This window comes from Cebidichthys violaceus, unplaced genomic scaffold, assembly GCF_023349555.1.
Source record: "Cebidichthys violaceus isolate CVI_PGR_0920_01 unplaced genomic scaffold, fCebVio1.0.p SCAF_1, whole genome shotgun sequence".
Lineage (NCBI taxonomy): Eukaryota > Metazoa > Chordata > Actinopteri > Perciformes > Stichaeidae > Cebidichthys > Cebidichthys violaceus.
The window spans coordinates 10,758,519-10,775,502 of record NW_027176262.1 but is presented as its reverse complement, the minus strand read 5'-3'; the positions used below and the strand labels follow the sequence as shown (position 1 = coordinate 10,775,502).

Here is a 16,984-nt window from a genome sequence, read left to right as displayed (position 1 = left end):
TAGCTGGCTGTTACATGTGGAGCCTGGTGGATCCTGAGGAGTGTGTTGCCTGAGAGGCGCAGCTGAGGGCGATAAAAACACAGTTTTCGTGTCAGTGGAACGTCTTGTTCTGATTCTGACACGTGACACACCCAGGCCGGAACTCGGTGACGTCGCAGGACAACAAAGATGGCAGGAATAGGAGGCAGCAACTACTGGGAAGGTAAGGGACACTCGATTTAAGAAAACAGTATATAAAGCAACAGCTGCTACAGGTTTCACAATTCCAACATTTAAACTGCCGCCGTTGGCTCTTTGTTTGTCTCATATCTATGGTTTGAACACATAACGTTACGTGTCTCTACAACGACTAGCTCACAACAAGCTAGCTAACATGTCGCCATGCAAATCAACGTTATTTCTTAAACTGTTAGTTAAATTCATGTCGCCACTCTGAACGATTCATCAACTACACACATATGGAGAGTCCGTTGTGCCAGCTGTCACACCCATTAGATGGTGTTTTGTTTATTTTTTCCCTCGGTTTATGTAAGTTAGCAATACGTTCATGTCACTCTAACGTACTAGGAAGAAAGCGTTGCTCTAATCATGATGCCATTGCTTATGGCTGTGGCATTAAACTAACATGAGCCGTTGTTAAGAGCTTAATTGTTGTGTGTGTGTGTGTGTGTGTGTGTGTGTGTGTGTGTGTGTGTGTGTTACAGATCTGCGAAAGCAGGCCAGACAGTTGGAGAACGAACTGGACCTGAAGTTGGTCTCCTTCAGTAAACTGTGCACCAGCTACAGCAGCTCCAGAGATGGACGTCGAGGAGAAACGTAAGATCCGTCTCACCTGCAGAGTTAACAACCGCACAAAGTATATAAGTATATTATTCTCAGTCATACGGGTCATGGGATATAAGGAAGCAGTTAGACTACACAGTTAACTCACTACTCCAAGTACAAGCAGCAAGTCAAACTGCTCTTTACGATGTAAATCTAGGCAAGAACACATTTGTATATTCAAGTATAAACGTTTCTGATTCCAACTTCTAATAGGGTTTGCTGCTTTTCTTTGTCATATATGATTGTAATTTAGTATTATTGGATTGTATATCCATTGTTTTTTGACATTTTAAAGACTAAGTTAATCAAGAAATTAATTGTCAGATAACTTGATAATCAAAATAATTGTCTCTTGCATTTCTAAGTAATTTAAGTCCTTCTAATTTGTGTTAGTGAAGGGATCCGTGCTTAATACTTAACCAATAAGAGGGTGATAATCTATGGAAGGAAGTGTCCTTCATTTAGTGAGAATTTTAAAAAAATTATCAGAAAAGGGGCCTAGTAGTTGTCGTGGTCAGAGGACCTGGATATTTGTGTGGACGCTTGCCCTCACAGGAAATAGTTGGTTGCAGGAAGGAAGTGTCTATGAACAATACATTGAATACATACCAACACAAAGGCTGTTGTTCAATAGCTACACTATCCTTGGAGGGGGGCAAGTTAAGGAGAACTTCTATGGAGACTTTAATATTGTAACAGTACCAGTTCACTTTTTGTTTCTTGAATCAAGCCACTGCTTGCGAGCTGAAGGGATGAAAATATGAGATCTAGCTCACCTTAAATTTCAATTCTTCAAAATAACTTCTCTAGAAACAGTCTATATAAAACATTCTTTGTTGCCAAGTGGTGCTGTTTTTTTCAGTCAGTGTACAATTCTACTGATGCATCCTTACATAGGACAGTCACTAAACCATTACCAGCTAAGAAATCCATGAACTACCCATATACCCAGATAATCTAAGAAAATGTCAACCACACTTACACTTACGTCCTTCCTACGTGAATTGTGTTAATAAAATATTACTTATTAAAGTTAATAGTGAGTCATTTCTAATTCAACATGTATTTTCATTTGGTGCCAAATGTAATTTGGTAAACAAAAGTTTGTGCACAAGATTCATCACACACAGCAGCATATGCAGAGTCACACATATTTTAAAACAAACAACTTTAATCTTTCTAATTGTTCTCCATTCTTTGGTTTCCTCTTCAAGGTCAGACACTACTCCACTGCTCAACAACTCAACCCAAGACAGGATGTTTGACACCATGTCAGTGGAGATTGAACAGCTGCTGGCCAAAGTAAGTCAATTCTCATGGGCCAGTGGCCCGTAAAAGGTCAACAAAAAGACTGTAATAAGAAAAGCACTGGATTTATGCCAAGGGTCTTGTCTTCCGTCAAGGAGAGAGCGGACTGCAGGCTCCACTTCTTCACATAGCTTTGCATTGGACCCTAAAGTTCTTTTATTGTATTTGACTCAGTTCAAGTAAAGTTTTTCATTTGACACAATTACAAGAGATATTAGTCAAAAACAACGGCTACATTTTGATAGTAATATTGTGCCTTTCTAATCTCAAAATGGTACAATGCAGTTATCCCAATAATGTCTTGTATCATTTGTCTATTTGGCATGAAAGACATCCCTTTTGATATTGAATTGACACGTGTTGTTTCCGCGTTACCGTGTTGTTTGATATTCTGTGTGAGTCTTTACCTTATCTGCTGCTCTCCTGTTCTCACTGATGTCTTCCCGCTCCATCTGTGAATCCATTTTTTTTTTTTTTTTTTATAAACCTTAAACCATTAAATTTCCATCTCTCTTGTCAGTTGACTCTAGTGAACGACAAGATGGCGGAGTACACCAACACCCCGGGCACAGCTTCTCTCAATGCTGCACTCATGCACACGCTCCAGAGACACAGAGACATCCTACAGGTTTGCTCATCTATTTTCTGTACTCTATATATTCTACTTTATATGTTTTTGGTTTTCTATAAAACACCACAAATTTGTGAAGTACACATGCCTCAGTGTTTCCATGTAGTCCTCTTGGTGTTCACTGTTTGTTCCAGTGACGTGCGTTGAGGTTCGTGGCTGGTGAGGCACTGACTTGAGTCAGATTTGCAAATATATGAACCCAATAGAGTAGCTAAAATCAGTAGAGAAATTTTATTTTATTTTATCATTGTTTGTTTTTTTACTTTTCATGAAGTAGCCTCACCTGACTGCACGTCCCTGGTTTGTTCCTCTTTAACCTTCTTCTTCATTTTCTCTTTGATTTGTTTTTTTTATGCAGGATTACACGCATGAATTCCACAAAACCAAAGGCAACTTCGTGGCCATCAGGGAAAAGGAAGACCTGCTTGGTTCTGTCAGGAAAGACATTGAGTAAGTAACCAGTTGCACTACCTTTTTGATTAATTTCACCGTGCAGGTAATTTACCAGCATATGTCCAAAGTTATGGGAATGTGTACTCTGTAGTTTATTGACACTGTAAAACCAATTTCAATGCACATAACTATTGATAACTGTATTGACTGCTGAAGGTGCAGTAAACAAGGAGTCGGAGCCAACGCACACATTGAAGCTGTTCATGGTACTGCATACAAAACAAATAATGTTGTCACGTGATGCAGTGCTTGTGTTTGATCTTAGTGGCTCTGGAGGAATAAAAACTGCCGAGCATTATTCAGTGTTTTTATGTTGTGGAACTTTTATTCCTTAGAGGGATAGTTGAACCTTGACTTCCATCTGGCCTGCTTTTGAAAAATGTCGGCCATTAAAACCATAGAAGATTCACGGCCTCTCTGGCCTCGAATTGAGAAAGTGTGTCCTCTGCTCCGATTGGCTCGGCTGTGAGAGAGTGCATTGAAATGAGATGGAGGCTCCCACAAACCGTGACTCTTGTGTTTTTTGTTTTTTTTCTTTGTAATGGCTTATTGATCTGTAAGACGCAGCAGTGAGCGTACGGTGAGCACTGCAGGATTCCTATTGATCACTTTCCATCCATCTACTGTAGTATGCAGATGGTCTGCGGATGCATCATACAGTCCTACATGTCCCATAGGCCTCATAGTCACTTTGTATCGTATATCTTTCTCACGCATAAACCCATTTAAAGATGTGTCTACTTCATAAGAGCTTGTCAGTTCTTATATTACTAAATGATTTGATTTCTTCCCATTGGTATTTACTGGCAAAGGTTATATCGGTGTAATCATAAACTTACTTGTATAAATTGGATTTTGGGAATATATAACAGGCTATCAACAGTTGTGCCTCCATGTTTTCTATAGATAATGTATAATTGAACAAAATATAATTGTTTGTTTTTCTGTTATCTCTTATCCAAACTACTTGTATCAATGCACCACCAAGCCATTATTGTCCAATTATAATTTAAAGTCACGCTGCACATTGGCAATTACATTTACTGTTAATCTACTCGGTAACTTCCGTCCCATGAGGTCAGCACTACATGCAACAGCTCCCCCAATCCTCTCATTAAATCACATTTCTAAGGAGTGCCACTGACCTGACTTAATGGGCTGCTGATGAATCTAATGCATAGAAATGAGCCTGAGTCTTGTTGACCCATTGCTCAGGCTAACGATGACTAATGTGCCCGGGAGCTGCTAATGAGAGAACCGTCTGATGCGTACAGGTAGGGGAGTTACAACTGCTGGTGGGGCACGGGGAAAGATATAATATATTACAGCAGTCGATCCTGGACTGCTGGAAGGATAGCCTGTTATCTTTCAAGACTTGGATCTGTTGAACTGCCTTGCCTGTAATGCATCTTATGAGGTTTAACTAAAATATCAGCTGATGTGATATCAGTAAGACACTTTTCATCTTCCATGCTGTTGATGCAGTGATGGCTGTTTCTGCTACAGCTGAGCCTTTTGTCCCTTTTGTCAGGCAGAGGGCAGTAGAGATCTAGAGCATGTAGGCAACCGTGTCAGTATCTTTCTATCTACTTGGAGACTCTGTCAACAAAACATATTCTCGTTCACACGCGCGCACACACACGCATGCATGCACAGCCGCACCATTCATAACAGTAGACTAGAGTAGAGCTGAGCTCAGACCTGACGCTCCCTCTCCTCCTGCTTTCATTCTAAATGTCAGCAACAACAATGACAGCTTTCCTGATTTACATCGGTGCCCTTTTAAAAAGGAAAAAAAAAACCTGCCGGAGTGATGAAGCTAGCTGTCAGTGTGGGCAATTCTAGCCATGCAAAGGCTTCAGCTTCTGCTGGTGGGGCGTTCAAGGTAGCCGCTATGGAGCGTGCTGCGTGTGCACTGAATGTGGTATTTCCATTCAGCGGCGTCGGGTGGCGGTCTGGGGATGAAGTAGGCACATTTGTTCTTGGACCGCTCACACTATCACAGAGCGGCTGATGCAGAAGAGAATGGTGTGTGTGATGTGTTTGCTCTGTGAGTGGTATAACAACCCATCCATTAACTACCAGATAGCTTTGTAATAGGTCAGGCTTTGGCCCTTTCCCACTGCCCAGTATGATGTTTTTAGCTGTGTTGTAGCATGCAGAACTGTGGTTTTTAGGTATTTCTATTGTTGCTTCATAGCAGGGAATTACCACAGGGAACAGGACGGTCATCTCTGCCCTTCTGTGTTGTGTTGTTGCAGTAAACTAATCGGCTCAACATACCATGCAGTGGATCAGCTATCGTAATGGTAGAAGCTTCTGTGTTAAATGTGCGGTGGTTTGTTCCACCCTGTCCTTGCTTTTAACCAACCATCAACGGTCTGTTTTCTTATCTGCTCTACTGCAACCATACCGGTGCTGAATTCGATGTGTTAAGTTACGGCTAATGCAAAGCGAATATTTCCTGCCGCCGCTATCAATTACCTTCAGAAGTCACATCATTGGTTAAATAAAAGTCCACCTGTGTGCAAAAAGTGTCACCAGCAGCACCTTAAGTCCATTATTACAAGATAGAAAAAATGTCACGGAAACAAACCGGCCAAGAGAGGACCAAGGATGACATTAATCAGAGAGGCATCAAAGAGACCAAAGATAACCCTGAACGCGATTGGAAGCTCCACACTGGAAATTGGACTATCTGTCCATAAGACCACTTTAAGCTCCACAGAGCAGAGCTTCATGAAAAAGAGGCCAGAAAAAAAGACGTTGCTTCAGAAATAAAGAAAAACGGTTTTAGTTTTTCTTTCACTTCACAGATTTTGACTATTTAAAGTAGGACCATTACATACAAGCCATTCAATTCCAGCCTATAGTGCAACAAAATAGGAAAAACACCAAGGGGGGTGCAAGACACTGTAGCAGCAAACCATTTTCACTCAGTGGTCTTTTGACTGTTAAGGGGAAAGAAAAAGGTTTTGATGGTGATTTTAAAAAACTAGACTGGTTGCCATTCCGATTTTCTCTGAGCGACAACGGACAAGAATCATTAGTGTCAGATAAAACAAATAGCAAATATTGTTGCATAACTTTCTTTTAATTTGTGACCTCATTCAAAGTGACAGTGTTGTTTTTACCATTGTCTCTGTGTTTCCCTTTTTCAGGTCCTACAAGAGTGGCTCCGGGGTCAACAACAGAAGAACAGAGATGTTTCTGAAGGAGCATGAGCATCTGAGAAAGTAAGTTCCCATCACCTTACTTGAAATCAAGAATCCAACTTTGTAATCCACTCAGTGCAGAGTTTTTAAAGATGCTTATTAGTTAGTGTTGGTGTATCAGTCACAGCAGTTCAAAGTAGAAAGTAGCTGTACAGCCTTTCCTGGCGAAGCAATAGCCTCAACTTCCCAGAAATCAAAGCTGGGATAACTCATCTTGATAGTGCTGTGCAGAAATTTGGAATAACACTGGAAATCATTGCTGCTACTAATGCTTGCTTTGTTAAGCTCCGTCAACCCATGGCCCTTTATCTCTTCATGCTTTTACTCTCTAGCAGATGGGAAGCCACTTTTTCACGATGATGCATTCATTAAACTAGAGTTTGTTGTATTATTCAGGACAATGGAGTTTGGATTTGAGTGCTTTGTTCTGGCTGGTTGAGAAAACAAAACGTTTGTGTTTTACTTGATGTCCTGTTGGAGAAAATGTGGGCAGAGACAGGTTTAGATTAGATGTAGAGAGGATTTACGTTGTCACATGATGCAGAGTAAACTAATCCAACATGTTTTCTCCAACTTAGCATCTTACAGTTTGAAAAAGTTAGGCATACTTTAGATACTGTCACAGTACACTATGATCTGCCAGCAACCTCATTAGTGTCCTACTATCATTTGGCTGACTCTCCAGTCCTGCAGAACTGCGTGTGCGCGTGTGTGTGGCACCCTATGTTGAAAGTAAAATTGGATGTCAGCAGGGAACACGCATGCACACACACACACAAACAAAACACAAGTAATACACAGAAGGCTAACATTTCCCAGGCTTGAGGATCCCATCTGATAATTTGAACATAGAAAATGTTCTCAAAGGAATAATATCCCAATTATCCCCCATAAAAGACCTTTCAATTAATTCCAAAATGGGCTTCACCTGTTTCGACATGGCATAAATAAGATAACCCTGCAATGCCATTATTTTATAATTCTAAGATAAACCCAGTTTGCAAATTTTACAATAAATTTGAGAAAAAGAGAATTGCAAAAAGATTGCTGTAGCTGCAGAATGCTGCCACCTCTAGACTCCTTCAGTGAATTCATTAATGAAGCGTAATTGCATTAGCGTTCTGTCAGTTTAGCCCCACAGGGGGTTTCCAAACACATAGACACTCAGACATTGTGTCATTGTGATACTCACTATGACACTACAAGGAAAGACCCAAGTGAAATCCTTAATGGATTCACGTACTGAAGCAGAGAGAGAGTCATTCTTCCTGTCCTGCCACTGAGGGAGTGGCCCTGAAAATAATAGCACCTTGGATTCTGGCTTGAGAGAGCAAAGGAAGATAAGACACTCTCTTTAGTCATTTATTAAAATTGGGCTCAAAGTGAAATGGGAACAAGATTGTCTTTGTGACACATTGTGTTCTTCAGCTTCCTGCAGCCACCGGCATTCCCAGCAGCCGAGCCCTCGAGTCAATCCAGCACAATTGATCAAGATATCCATAATAGAATTACCCTATTAAACCACATCCCATATTAAAGGGCTTCTCCCAGACCATTGACAACAACGGGAGGAGATTGGAGATGAGGATCGAGTTACGCTTGATTGATCCTATTAGAGCCATGAAACAGGAAAGAGGCCCTTAAGCGAAAATGACTAAAATGTGTTATTGGCCAGAGAAACGTTCTGAAGTCAGAGCACGGATACGAGATGAGAGATTTGATCTTTTTCATCTCTGTGACGACACTCTTGTCATAAAAGACTGTTTTAGTGTGTGTGTGTGTGTGTGTGTGTGTGTGTGTGTGTGTGTGTGTGTGTGTGTGTGTGTGTGTGTGTGTGTATAATATATTGGTAAGTCTTGGTACCAGCATTGCCAAACTGATCAGCTAAAACTAATCACTTCCTAAAGAATAAAAAAAGAAGTCCCTTCCAGTTAATCTACAGATTTCTGCAGTGGGTGGAGTGCTTGCCAGCCTGAATTTAATAAGACTGACATGTCCAGATTAATGTTTAAGATAACCTCCTCTTTAGTTCTTCATCAGTCAGACCTCCCTCTACATTATGTTTGAAAAGCTGTTGTTGCAGGAGACAACAGTAAATAAGAGTGACACTTAAGGTGCTTTCAGACATCGAGCGAGCCACCGCCAAGGTTGGCAGCGGCAGAGGCACACACAGCTGTTTGGTGCTGCGTTCAGAGTTTAAGATGGTTCAACTTTTACAACGTGCCGCCAACGCAGCTTGCAGTGACACCGCAGCCATCGCAGAAACTACAATGGTAGGATCTGAGGTGGGCCCCGGTGCTGCCGAGACAAAACTGCCGGAAAAGCACGTTTTGATACTTGAGCTAGTGTTTGTGTTAGTGTTGGCTGAATTTAACTTGATGCTGTTAAGTAAGCGTGACTTTTTCAGTCCTGATATCAATACCGATACCTTGCCTTTGGGTATTGGCAGATACCGAGAGTCCTGATCCAATTAATAATTAAAAAGCTGTATGCCTCACTGTGTGGAAGTGACTGGGATTATTCTCTTATAAGTAAGGCAACATCTGGCTTAACTTTAATAAATATATAGATATACAATTACTGGAACCTTGTTTATTTTTAAAATCATAAATTAGAATAATCATAAATTATTACAGGAATTGCAAGTCAAGTGTTTATAAACCTTTTTAATGCTGCAACAAATAGGTCAAAACTTGAACAGGAATTCAAATTCCGGTCTATAATGTGTACAGTATTTAAAAATAGATCGGCTCCATTGTCACCGATACCCAGCTATTGGAGTCCGTATTGGCCCGGTATCTGATCCGGTATCAGTGCATCCCTGGTCCTGTTCTCCTACCTCGTATATCTGTTTTTACATCTCTCTGCCATAAATGTCGGAGTTCATGAATAATCTAGTACGAGGGAGGGCAGGTTTATTAAAAGTTCATGTAGGAAATGCTCTAATGGTAGTGGTCACTCTGATAAGGACATCCTGTCAAACGGAGGGTTTCTTCTTTTTTTTTGACACGGCAATGTTTTCGGTGTTACTTGCCTCAAAGTCTAGTTCCCAACGACTTCCTATGCAATTATGCAGCATCTAAAAGTCCTAAAAACCTGTCAAAATGTAACGCACTATTGGAAACGATTCCTTTCTATGATGGCCTATTAGGGCCATTGAGGATACAAAAATAAAATTAATAAGAGCGTACTCCAAACACGTTATCCTGATGGGCCTACAGGTGATAGAACTATTTTCAAAGTTTCTAACTTTTTAGTTTTTCAAAATGTTATTGGAGATTCTCATTTTTACAAAAGTCCAATATTACTTGGCTGAAGCTGGTGAATGGCAGCCTTACTGTCATCTCTGTGAATCTCACCATTTGTGAGCTGTGCTGAGTGTGTAGCTCCGAGCTTTGATTTGTGGCCACTTCACCTCTTTGCTGATGCAGTTTGCTTTCTGCATCTGTTGCCAACATTTGCTCGACTGTTTTCTCGGCAAAGTAATTAATGTTTCAGTTTACCTGGCTGATTGTATTAGTTGCCTGACATTGCTTTAAAAGCCAACCTGACAGAGCATTACTCTCAGGAGGTTGCTGCAAAGCATTTCCTTTTCAAAATGCCACTTGAATAGTCAAATAAGTGATGAGTCTACAGAAAACAAATTGGTTATTAGTTTGATTATCTATTAATCTTTGTAGCCATGGATGGTACCTGCGTAACACTGCCAATGCACACATCTTTTTGGTGGAAGGATGCGTGCGTGGCATGAGATGGCAAGAGAACATGGGGGTGAGGGTGGGTGGATCAATCACACTGGGAAAAGCAATTAGCTTGGAGCTAATGAGTTATATAATGACTTGAGCAATATGCCACTGACCAGGGAAAACAGAAGGAACCCACCCAGAAGGCCCACATCCATGAATGTGACGGTACGATCAACCTCACAACTACAGCTGCAGCTTGATGATGGGGGGAATAACGCATAAATGCTTTGCCCTCATCTCATCCTTGCATATAAAAGCTCCATGAACCAAGGCTCACCTCAGCTCACAGCTGCTCTCTCTTTTTTTGCTCTTCAAGTCATAGTTTATAAGGTGAACACTGTTGACAGACAGACAGTTTAAGGTTTGTTTTTCTCAGTTAGTCATTTATCCGTCCACCATGATGTTTTTTCTTCCATCAGGTGTCATGTGGCTGTCTGGCCTTCATCTAACCACATTCTTCTTAAGTTTTTTTTTTTTTTTTTTTATATTTATTTTTTTATATATTTCAGACTTGCAGCCTTTGTTAGCTCATTGCTTGATCTTATGTACCTAATGATCAAATAAGCATACTGAGTTAGTAAAATTTAAAAAATGACAGTTTTAGAACTAAAAAAATAGAAGTTATAGCTGGCCTGACTTCATTGCTCTTTTGCACAACCAACTCTACTTTTCCCACAATCCACGTGAGCAAACTGCCAGCCTTCATTCCGAATGATGTGCCAGTTACATCCCATTTTGCCAAATGAGTTGATTCCTGTAAATTATTCCATTTCAGTGTGACAATGCCAAGATATATTACAAACTGCTGCCAAATAGCAGACTGGTGCTTGTGTGCGGAGCTATGATCCAAGAACAGAAGGCTGTCCCGCCCACACTGTGAGTGCACAGTGTCCCTCGCAGTGTCCAGTCTTATGGGCGACACTCCTGGGTTCACAAGCAATTACACCCAACAATCAAACGTTAACTAGTTGAGGTCAGTCCTGTGTGGCCCACCAGCAGAGTGAAGGATGCTGACATTACAGGCCATTAGCAGGGCCAATCTCAAAGTGATTACACCTAATAAATAAATAAATATATATATATATATATATATATATATATATATATATATATATATATATATATATATATATAAAAACAACCAGAAAATGGCCTGTCCTTCGAGAAATCAGTTGGCCAATACTTGAATTGTAGAAGGTCACATCCGTGGTCCACAATCAGATTTGGATTAGAACCCCTGGATGGTATTGCTTGGTTTTGTAGTTATGATGCCATCATTTTTGGTCTACCTGAATGAGCTTTGCAGTGCTTCTTCTGTAATAATAATCAAAATTAGATTTTCTTTTGAGATTATTGGGTCTTCCTTGAATTAATCATTTTTAATAAAACACAAAAAAACTGTTAGCTCAGCAAACCTACAATGCCGAGCAGAGAGGGACCACTCTATTTAATGTGTAGACCCATTCGCCATACGATGAAACAAATTAAAGTTGAACGCAAAAGCAGGTATTGTTATTTTAATATACAGGATTAGGTTAAATTTCAGACAATGAAGTCTAGTCTGACTTTAAGATTCAACATTTAAGATAGACTTTTTTCACTGAAGACATTTTGACATCTTACAGTAAGAAGTACAGGTGTAAGTAATAAAAAATAACAAGGAATGAATTCTATTTTGCTGCTTGAGTTTCAGAGTCCTGGTATTGTGCACACTGGTAAAATTATTCTCATATGGAGTGAGAGAATCTTCAGAAGCTGACATGAAATTATGCTGATTGAGCAGATTACTTAGCCTGAGATGGTCAAATTAAGGTATGAGTGAAGGTTGGAGATAGTTGTGGATTAATGTAGGAATCTTTGAGAGACCATCCCTCTCTTCCTGTAACTTTGGTTGGATAATAAAAGGATGCCAAGAGCTTAACACAAACCACACATGGAGCTGCATGATGAGGAAATAGAGTTGTTGAATGGATGTTGAAATATGATGTACATGCCCTGCAGTTTTGTTTGATTGGTTTTACTTTGGTTCTCTGAAACATCATCCAAATTGATTCCAATTAGGGAATAAACCGCTAAGAGCATTATTGTTTATGAGCAACCTGAGACACAAAACTGATTACAACAGTTTTAGTGTGTGTGTGTGTGTGTGTGTGTGTGTGTGTGTGTGTGTGTGTGTGTGTGTGTGTGTGTGTGTGTGTGTGTGTGTGTGTGTGTGTGTGTGTGTGTGTGTGTGTGTGTGTGTGTGTGTGTGTGTTTCCAATATTCTCTGTAGGACAAAAGCAAGCATCTGAAACAAGTGTTGAGAGCACAAAGAGACCCTGATGTCAGTGGGAAGATTCTAATCACGTTACACTGTGTTCTGCCAGACTGGTCGGTTAGTCTCTATGTGGGGGTTGATGAGATTGATACAGAGACAAGAAAAGGAAATTCAGTCCCAAACAACATAATAATGTGATTCAATTTATTACACGATCAGAATTCAGTATTTATTGTAGCCAAACTGAAACTGATCAGGTTAACTGCCCCCACTTCATTTATTTATCATCCATGTGTTGCTACATTGCCTCATGTCAATAACTTCATCTTTTTCTTCCCACTCCCCTCTCCTACTCTGTCTATAGTTCGGACCGACTGATGGATGACACAATAAGGTAAGACCTACTTTCTGTCCTCCACATATGGGGAGACATAGATTTGCATACGTGACGGCTCCCACCCCTCTTCTCCATTCCCTTATCTATCGACTGAATGTGACTCAGAACCATCAGGATGTGTGCCACAATGGACCTTAACATGTCCTGGATATGTCAAGCCCAACAGGTCCTGTTTAGCTTGGGCTGAACACCTGTAGACATGTTTATTAGGCCTCATCCTTCTGTAGCCACTATATGGCAGAAATACTAAGCCTGAGTGAGGAAATTAATAGTTTCTACCCAAAAAAATAATGTTTTCTTCCTAACCCAATTTTAGAAATGCAATTTAAGAAAATTGAGTTAACCTATGGACCTGTATATATCAAACAATACTCTATTTGAGTCTCTAGGATACAAAAAAACTAAAACATGAGCAGTATTCTTTTGACATAGCATATAACAAAAAACATCTGGCAGAGCTGTACATTTTTAGAAACACATGTAAAAAAAAAAAGTTATCAATTAACTTTTCACTGCAGTTGCTCATTGTTTGTACTGATGATTCAACTGTGGGGAGTTTCAATCACATCAAAGCCTTGGAAGTGCAGCCACATAACATTGTGTGTGCATGACATGAATGGGGCTGACGTGTGCCTAGAATAAGTCCTCCTACTTCACTGATTTATAGTTACCATCCATCTCTCACTGGTCACTGCTCCTTTCCCTCACTGCAGACCTGCACAAATGACAAATATGTTGCTTAGGATTTACTCTCCCTCCTTGCTGACTGTTTTCTTTCCTCCTCCCTCCTTCTTCCTTGCATCACGTAAAACTATCCTGACCCAGGTAGTGGCTTGGACCGCGGTCTGATTGGTGTATTTTCAGATGATGCTGCATGTTATATCTCCCCCTTTGTTTCCATTCTTTCCTTACTGTAGTTGTTCATTTTGCCCAACCCTAGCATTATTTCCCACAGCTCTCATCTGAGCTTCTGCCCACCTATGTCATTGCGTTTCTTCATCCTAAAGCCTGGGTTAGCACGAGGCTAGTATGACATTAATCACTCATGTGATTTAGACCCCCCCCCGTCTTTTCTTGTCTGAATGGACCTCGGTCTGAAGATAGCTGGTGTCGCATGTCTTAAAGATTATAAAGCCCCCCTGAGGTATATTTATTGATTTTGTTATTTTGGCTTGTATGAATTTAATTGACTTCAACTTGACTGGTTAATCGACAACTTGAGACCACTCCTTTGGATCATACAGTGTTGGTGATGGGGAACCGTCATCCTCCAGCCCAGATGCTCATGAGCCGGTTCACATTGGGATAGAGGCTTGTCAAGGTTGCTGGAATCAGCAAAGTGTTTCTTCCTGACTGAGGAGAACATGATCCCTAAAACACAGCTGCAGGCCAAGACTGCGGACTTACAGGAGATGCCATGACACCACACACACACACACACACACACACACACACACACACACACACACACACACACACACACTGTCGCTCTGGGATGGGAGGAGTTGGTCCCCTTTGGACCCTGCTGTTCAAGAGTTCCATAATATTGTTGTCACATCTGTTTTTTGAGCATATCAACACTTTACTTAAGTCGATATTTTGACTTTGTCGGAAGGTTTTAGGGAGCTGATTTCTTTTTGTCACTGTGAAGGGCACAAACATGGGCTCAGTAGCTGCCTGCCATTGATTATTGTGTGTAACAGACGCCACAGAGGGAAAACAAAGGGCCTGAAACTTTTGCAGCCAACTGCCCAACTGCACTTTCCCCGTACTGAAAGTTGCTGATGCCCAGGTTGGAGAGCAAGAGAGCTACAATATCACCTCAATTTTATACACTCACACACATACTGCAAGGACCCACGTACAGCTGAAGGAAAACCTGATAGGATGACTTGTGTTTCACCCCAAAATAATTCCTTTACTTGTAGCATGGACATGCCTACAGTCATATAGTCTTTAAATACCTATTTTTATTCATTACACAGGAGGTTTCACATCCTATAATGTTAAGTCTGTGTGAATGTTGATTAAAAAGTTATCAAATAGGTGATGTTGACCTTTTCAGCAGGCTAAATATCTTAATTGAATATCGAATAATTTGGATTTATTTGATTGAACAGCTGTTACCACTGGTTTAACCCATAAAAACAGTTCTGCAGATGTTTTTTCTCTCCATTATCCATTATTGCCTTAAAATGCTTTATGTACTTTTTTTGGCTGACAAAATTGTTATAGAAACAGTCTTTTATTGGATTTAATTTGCTTATCTACCCCAAAAGCTTGAAATCTTGACTAAACTTAAATTTAGCTTTTAGATGTGGTGCAGTTTGTAGGGACTGAATTTAGATGACGGGACGTAGGCTTGTGCCGATTGGTGATCGGATCGTATTTTGATGATTGAAGGGATGATTGATGATTGACGCCGATATCAAGATGGATGCTTCCCACTGTGCATTCTGAGTTGTTTTTCCGATACTCGGCGCGAGTGACGGGTGAATTTTAAATCCTTAACTACAAAACATTTTGCTGTCTCTCTTTGCACAGATCAGATGGGTCACATCTGCGAGAATCATATGTGCACTCCTTTGCTGTCAAAGGCACTTTACAGTATTAATGAACCAAACGCAGCATATTGTTCCTCCTCAATCCATTTCTCTCTTGTCTTTTTAGTATTGCCATGGCGACCAAGGAGAACATGACCTCCCAACGGGGCTTCTTGAAATCCATACAGAGCCGGGTCAACACACTGGCTAATATCCTTTAGTGTGTGTGTGTGTGTGTGTGTGTGTGTGTGTGTGTGTGTGTGTGTGTGTGTGTGTGTGTGTGTGTGTGTGTGTGTGTGTGTGTGTGTGTGTGTGTGTGTGTGTGAACCTGATATGAAATCACTACTGGTTGTTCAGAAATCAATGCTCACACATTGCTCTTCTGTGACCACATTATCTGTGATGTACCAGGTGGTTCCTGGGTCATTCACCCAAATTATCCTTTGATTTTTGTAGAGGCCAAATAATGCAAGAAAGTCTGAGTAAAGGGCCACAGCAGGTTAAAAGGGGAGTTTCACCTATCTACACTGTCAGTTCAGCCAACGCTCAAACTGATTCAAATTATTACTAATTCAGTAATACCTGTCTTGATTATTAGTAATTGCCTTTGAAGCCCAATTGCTTTTGTGGGTGTTCGACAGACAAAGTATTTGATTCACTCCTGCTGACAAATGTAACTTGTTTCTTTTTTCTGTAACTCAAATATTTGTGATCTTCCTTAACGGTTGATTCTTCCAGACCGTTTCCCAACCATCAACAATCTCATCCAGCGGGTCAACCTGCGGAAGAGGAGGGACTCTCTCATCCTCGGCACAGTGATCGGCGTCTGCACCATCCTCCTCCTGCTCTATGCTTTCCACTGAAAGCCAGACCTGGTGGAATCTTTAAAGCAGCGGGATCGATCTGCTCTTTGTAACGTGGGAACCTCAGGAGACTGAGCTGAGTTATCGGAGGACCCTGGAGGCTCCTGAGCAGAAAGACATTCAGTTGGTCCAGTTCTTGGATGGGAACCCATTTTGGCCAACATGAACTACTGAACTTGTAATTAGCAGTGGGACAGATGGAGGGCTGCCAACACGTGAACGGAGACCAAAAGTACAAATATGACTAGATTTGAATCGATAATATTGATATCTCACTTGGAGAGAAATGGAGGAAAGTGTGAAGCGTGTGATGCATCATTCTTTTAGTTCAGGGGTCCTTTTTAATTCATGAAGTGGGATGGTTTAGTTCATTGTGGACTGTAAAATGTGAATTAATAAATTATTTGTTTCAAAATGTGCAAAAAAGTGTGCGACACTACTAGATACTGAACATTTAAACATTTTATTTTCAAAATATATGATCTGAACTCTATTGGGCCTCATTTCCGTGCAAGATTAGCCAATAGGATGCCACAGCAGGCCTTGCATACATTTTATTTTTACTACATATTTTTGGGTATTTTAAACCTTTGTTAGCGAGAGATAGGTGAGGAATGATATGAGGACACTAGCTGGACTCGAACCTTGAACGCTGTGGTTCATGGTCAGTGCTTAAACCTTTCTGAATTTACATCTGGTCTGGAGCTGAATTTACCAATGTGACAATTAAACAGGAAATTATCTAA

General features: G+C 40.6%; 1 protein-coding gene across 1 annotated transcript; it reads left to right on the top strand.

The window, feature by feature from the left end:
• The first annotated feature begins 136 nt into the window (after window positions 1-136).
• gosr1 (golgi SNAP receptor complex member 1) lies at window positions 137-16,984 on the top strand. The gene is made up of 9 exons (XM_068710152.1): window positions 137-202; window positions 705-816; window positions 2,040-2,127; window positions 2,654-2,761; window positions 3,123-3,214; window positions 6,379-6,453; window positions 12,800-12,829; window positions 15,503-15,586; window positions 16,115-16,984. The coding sequence occupies exons 1-9, from the start codon at window positions 169-171 to the stop codon at window positions 16,236-16,238; spliced, it is 747 nt and encodes a 248-aa protein (XP_068566253.1). The 5' UTR covers window positions 137-168; the 3' UTR covers window positions 16,239-16,984.

Bases quoted from the DNA above. Each gene is read 5' to 3' on its own strand.
- gosr1 (XM_068710152.1), top strand. From the start codon at position 169: ATGGCAGGAATAGGAGGCAGCAACTACTGGGAAG. The intron at 203-704 runs GTAAGGGACACT...TGTGTGTTACAG, and splicing joins AGGCAGCAACTACTGGGAAG to ATCTGCGAAAGCAGGCCAGA. The intron at 12,830-15,502 runs GTAAGACCTACT...TTGTCTTTTTAG, and splicing joins CTGATGGATGACACAATAAG to TATTGCCATGGCGACCAAGG.